At 40.0% G+C, this 6,000-nt stretch overlaps 1 protein-coding gene across 1 annotated transcript in view; it reads right to left on the bottom strand.

Moving 5' to 3' along the window:
- The window catches only part of Zc3h7a (zinc finger CCCH-type containing 7A), a 37,399-nt gene that overhangs the window by 7,273 nt on the left and 24,126 nt on the right, over positions 1 to 6,000 (bottom strand). Inside the window, exons 16-20 of the mRNA XM_004627748.2 lie at positions 5,721 to 5,902; positions 4,884 to 4,960; positions 4,147 to 4,283; positions 3,656 to 3,761; positions 1,169 to 1,277 (exon numbers count right to left, since the gene is read on the bottom strand). Of these exons, the coding sequence (XP_004627805.1) occupies positions 1,169 to 1,277; positions 3,656 to 3,761; positions 4,147 to 4,283; positions 4,884 to 4,960; positions 5,721 to 5,902 (611 nt within the window). The remainder of the gene's footprint in view (positions 1 to 1,168; positions 1,278 to 3,655; positions 3,762 to 4,146; positions 4,284 to 4,883; positions 4,961 to 5,720; positions 5,903 to 6,000) is intronic.

Here is a 6,000-nt window from a genome sequence, read left to right as displayed (position 1 = left end):
AAAAAAATAAAAAAAAATGTGTGCTGCTTGTCTTCTTGAATGTTTCAAACAGTAGGTCATTAGGCTCAGATTAGCAATAAATTAGAAATTCTTTTCCCTTAAGACCAGCAGTAGCAGGTTCTGCTAAAGATGGAGATCCTTAGGAGGAACCAGTATAGTCCCTGTACTACAAAAGACAGCTAGAGGGAGTCCCTTCCACACAAGTCACAGGGCAGGTGAGACCCTGAAATCTGGCTTATCTTTACAATCCAGACTGCAGGCAGTACTCATACATTCCACTAGTTTACATAATCATCCATGTAGTAAAGTATTTTATGGTCAAAAGTGAAAGGTGAAGTCCGGCCAGATAGCTCAATGGTTTAAAGTGCCTACTTAGGCAGACGCAGGGACAGGGGTTCGATCCCTGGTGTGCTGTGCCAGCCCTGTCCCAGGGTACACTGAGACAGTGGAGACAGACTGGGTGTGCTGGTGTGCGCCTGTAATCCCATTGCTTGGGAGGCTGAAAACAGGAGAATCACTACGAGTCCGATCTGTGTGAGTGAGACCCTGTAGACCTGGTAACAAATAAAAAATTTTAAAAAATGAAAGGTGGTCTAACACTCCTTTCAAAGGCTCCACAATAAACTTGAGACATTTTCTCCCTGGGCCTCTGAGTCTGGCTTTGTTCTACAAGGAAGGATTCCCTGAAGAAACCCTCCCTCTACCAGGTTGGTCAGAGAGTGACTCATCACAACAGGAGGGGACCACATGGTTTAAAGACTCAGGGAGAAAATGAACTTCCTCAGATCATTTTTCTCTATGGCCGCGAAGAGGCAGACCTATACATTTGTACTGCAAGCCAGTCTAACCAAAAATGCCAGAAATCAGATTCCAGCGCACCAAGGCTTGGGCACATTTCTGTGCCACTGCCAACAACAGTTACTGAGGAAACAGGTTGTGACTGTTAGAACGAAAATTGTTTTCTGTGTTTACAGGAAGCTGGCATCTTTTTTTTTTTTTTTTTTTTTGGCAGTACCGGGGATTGAACTCAGGACCTTGCGCTTTCCAGGCAAGCGTCTATTCTACTGAGCTGTCTCCCCAGCCCAAAGTTGGCATCTTTATAGAGAAAAAGGACTTTCAAGAGAGCTGGACTTCTCAGACATTAAGGACACAGAGTATACAGACTTACTTCCATTATCCTTCATGTAAGTCCACACTTCTCGTTCCTCAGGACTATGAGCAAAGGAACAGTTCCCAACATACTGACATTTTTTCCCAGAGGCAATATGGTTGCACAGCTGTATGTTAAAATAAGAAAGAAAGAAAACATGCTTTACGTCAGAACACACTTTGTAAAATTAGTTTTTACATTTAAGCAAAATAGGCCTTATTATCAGTGTTAATTAATGCCTAGCAATAAAATTTTTTTAAAAGATTAATTTGCATTTATCCAAAGTGATTGTAAGCCCAAAGTATTTGGGATGATTTAATAAACATTTCTATCTCAAAAATTTTCAAAAGAAAACTTTAAAAAGAATGAAGTAGGTAGAAGTGGAGCATAAAAAAATGTTGACAAGCTCACATATGCAGAACATTTAATCCTTGGAATAAAAATCTCTGGTCTTCTCCATCTGATAGCTCCTTCTCTCCTGCAATGACATTCGTGCTGCTCCTGTCCCACCCACTATTACTTGGGGAGCAGTGAAGAAGCTGCAGTCTGCTCAGGTTATACAATAGCACCAGTGTATTTCAGGAGCTTAACTTATTGATAACCAACCCCAGTAGCTAACTTTGGTCACAAACTACAAGACAGGCATTCTCTGAACACAATTATTACACTAACCAGGCCACGGAGCTACAGAGCTTTTAAATAATACCTCCTCTGGTAATCTGTTTATTTAACAAAAGAAATACGGCGATACTGGCAAAAGAATAAAGCAGCGGTTATCAGCAGACGACAGACCTCTCTAAGAACGATGGCTGTCCAGAACCAAAAAGACCACCTTACTAAGAGAATTTATTCTTGAGCATTAGCAATCTACTTGTCTTTACACAGCACAAATCCAGGCACAACTAATTATCAGCTTATCATAATTTGTATTTCAACAGGAGCTGGCCCTATATCCTACTTAGTTACGTGACATTAAACGCTTAGCATCTGTCTTTGCACAAGTCTAAATCAATCATCCCTCATCAGTGCACTTTCGCTCTCTTGGACCAAGGACAGCAACCCCACCCTGAAAATTGCCAGCATGAAGCCAGCAGCCAGTGCAACAGTCTGTCACAGACTTGGTTGTGTTCTTTCCCAAGGCAAACTCCACAGGCACTGCGTTGTATGACTAAGGCAACATTTACCATAATCTTTCAAAGTTCAGTAATAAGAAGTATAAAGGAGAAGGCAGTGCATTGAGCTGGCCTCAGAGTACCATCATGTATAATCATCCCTAAGACCTGATCACTTCCATTCAGAGATGAGCAAACTGAGGCTGAGGAACTCAACTAGGGCCCTGTGACCAAATCTGAAGCCCATTCTCTCTCTAGCTCACTACACTTTCCACACACAATATTATTTCCAGAGAAAGGGCCCTCAGCAATACCTAGTATGAAAGTGGAAGAAAGAGCACGGTGTTATAGTGCATTACAAACTAAAGAACCATCAGTAGTGCAAGGCAGCTGTCTCATGAACTGGACTCCTCACTCTAACCAAGCCCTTCATACATGTATTATCTCCCTTATCTTTTAAAGCGCAAGACAGCACGGTTCCTGTGAAACTTTTTTCCTCTCTTACATAAGCAACTGACTCAATCTTGAAAAAAACACAAACCTGCTGCCTCCTTACAAGGACTGACCTAACCTGTCGGCCTATTTTATAAAACTGCAAAGTACTTGGAGTGATGACAAATCAGAGGGCAGCTCCGTTTATGAAAGGATTCTGCATCCATCACCCCCAGGCTCTGAGCAAAAGATCCTCTGCATAATCCTTCCATGTGGGCAGCAAGTGTACTTCCTACCGATGATCTACTTGTCTCTTAGATCACACCAAAAAATACTTCTAAGCTTTCTCCAAACCCTCTCTTACGGGAAGAGGAAAGCCACAGACAATGCAAACAGCCTGCTTGGACAAGCATCTCCAAGGCGACATAAGGCACTATTCAAGATTAAACATGCCACCACAAGAAGTGGTTTCGGGGAACATGTTCTTCTGGCAACGAGCACTGTCTTCTGAGTTACTTTTAGGAAGTCCTACAATGTTGAGAATCTTGTGGCTCATTCATGTCCCTTGCAAACAAGATACATTAAGGGCAAACTCACCAACAACATTCATAGTATAGAAAGCCTTGGGTTTGATATCAAACCTGAGGAATCAAAATTAAATGACATTCTCATTCCCTCCCAAGGTAATTCACTTGAAAAAAATAAATTATGCCCATACTTTTCCTCAGTTTCATTATCTGATTACTTTTGCCAAGTAACTCATAAAATTCTAATAAATATGAAAACGGTTACAGAATCATACATACTAAAGGGAAGGAAAACTTAAGAGGAACCATTAAAATTTCTTATTACTGGTGAGCATTATTTAAAGGGCTTGAGTTTCAATGTGAATTACTACTACTTTCTAATGATTTGAAATGCCTAATTTTTAAAAAAATTGGCTTAAAAATTACGTATGTACATCAAACTGTAAAGGCATTTGTTTCTTTGTGGGGAGAGGACGGATGTTCATCCACTTCATACGTTCAAGAGACATCACTCTCATCGCACGACGATCTTTGGTCCACCTAAGAAAAATGGAGTTCAGAAAAAACAAAGAGACACTGGCAAAAGGCAAAATATAAAGGGAAAGGTACAAAGTCTGTACCTGTAGGACCAGAGAGTTTTTCCCTCAACATTTCTAAAAGAAATGCCTTATGATTCTATAATTTCACTTCCTATTGACATTTACAGACATCCCCTATGAATCCTAAACAAATTAATAGAGGAAAAGCACTACTTCTGCATTCTTAACTACTAAATCCTAAAAAATCTCTTCCCTTTTGTTTTGTAGTTATACCTGGGTTATCTACTGTTCTCTCTTCAAAGACTAATCTTTTCTTACATGATTTTATACCTATGAGATACATAATTATAAAGTAGGCATTATTTCTACACATACAAAATACTTACAAATGCTTTTCTTTTTTTGCACTACAATACTTTCTGTTTTGGTCTGGTTCAATGACTTGACCATTTCTCAGACACTGAGCGCACACAAATTTTATCTTCATATTAAGAGTTCCAGGCATTACTAGATTGCCAAGCACCTTAAATAATTAAAAGATCAATTATAACAAGAAAAGTTTTCTGGAAACAAAATATTAAATCATGTCTTTTATCTTCACAATAGTATACAATTTCCTGTTTTTGTCTGGATCAATGACTTGACCATTACATTCTGCTCTGATGATTAGATCTCCAATTCACCCCCCCTCATGTATAGGAGGCACATGATAAAAGCAGATTATAGATACCAAATTTCAGTTTACAAAAGTCAGCTTTGGAAGAGATAATTGGAACTGTTTGTTTTTTTGAGAGGATGTGGGGGAAGAAAAATGTGCAAACGAATTATGCCAGGTGGGAAGCAAAACAGCAAACATAATCTGTCTTTCTTACACCAGGAATCTTCAAAGCCCAAAACACCAACTGTTTTCCCAATTAAGTTAAATGAGAAAACAGAATCCTATATTGTTTACAGATATGAAGGGTTGCCCAATTTCTTTATGATAAAATGCACATAAGAATCACTCAACTGAACAAACATTAAGTAACTGAACTGTAAGTATGAACAGCAGCTGCCATTAACCATCATCCATTAGGCAATTCCAGAAAGACACCCAATGCAGAAAGTACACAAGAGGAAATACCTGAGTTCCTGGTACATTTGCCTCCAAATTTTGCCAGTACTGTTTAGATTCTTGAGCAATAGCATCATGTAAAATACCTAGGAAATATAAAAGCCTTCTTTTGAATTCTAAACCTAACACTAGCCCACCAATCTGGCTGCAGTCAGATTTGGAGAACCCTCTGGACCCCCAGTTGCTCTCAGGTAGCCTGATCCATCACCAGGGAAGACTATCACATTATGACTGTTTTTGGTGTTTTGAGACAGAGTCTGCAGCGCCTGCCTGGCAGGCATAAGGCCCTGAGTTCAATTCCCAGTACAAAAAGAAAGGGAAACAGGGTATTCCTATGTCATTCAGGCTCCCCTTGAACTCACTATGAAGCCCAGGATGGCCTCCTATTCACATTAATCCTATTGCCTTAGCCTCTAGAGTGCTAGAATTGCGGGCAGGTGCCAACCATGGCCAGCACGTTACACTTTTTTTTTTGCAGTACCGGGGATTGAACTCAGGACTCTAATAAGCTTGCCAGGCAAGTGCTTATTCTACTGAGCTATCTCCCTGGGCCCACATAACATTTTTTCAAAATGGAATTGCAAATATATCTCTTTGTGCCTTCTGAGCCATGACCCCTCCCCTGCCCCAAACCAAGCTACCTGAACCTGTATCAACAGTTAATTACATGAGACCACACATAGTACAGGCAACTCAGAAGGCAGAAGGTGACCACAGAGTTGAAAGTTCAGGATAAAAGCCATGAGTTGCCACATATGGCTGATGAGAGGGCAGGTCTCCAAATTAGGAGCCCATCACCCTGGCTACTCTGGCAGAGACACAGCTCTCAGGTACACATGGACCTACCTGTATCACTTTGCATTGTCCAAACTTTCAGTTCCACAAGACTATGGGCATAAAAGCACTCATCTTCCCTTGAGCAGCCATAACGAACTTCATGTCGACACAAATCTAGCTGACACTGACCATGAAAAGGACGTATTTTTGAATATTTTACTGATGTCTCTCGCAAAATGTGGACAAGGCACCTAAGATGAAACAAGAGTGACATTTTTTTTTTTTAAGGAAGTTCTTTTTTTTTTTTTAATTATTTATTTATTTTTATTTATTACATTTTATTTATTGT

This window comes from Octodon degus, unplaced genomic scaffold (genome assembly GCF_000260255.1).
Source record: "Octodon degus isolate 3935 unplaced genomic scaffold, OctDeg1.0 scaffold00021, whole genome shotgun sequence".
NCBI lineage: Eukaryota > Metazoa > Chordata > Mammalia > Rodentia > Octodontidae > Octodon > Octodon degus.
The sequence above is the reverse complement of the archived record's forward strand: the minus strand, read 5'-3'. Positions and strand labels throughout refer to the sequence as shown.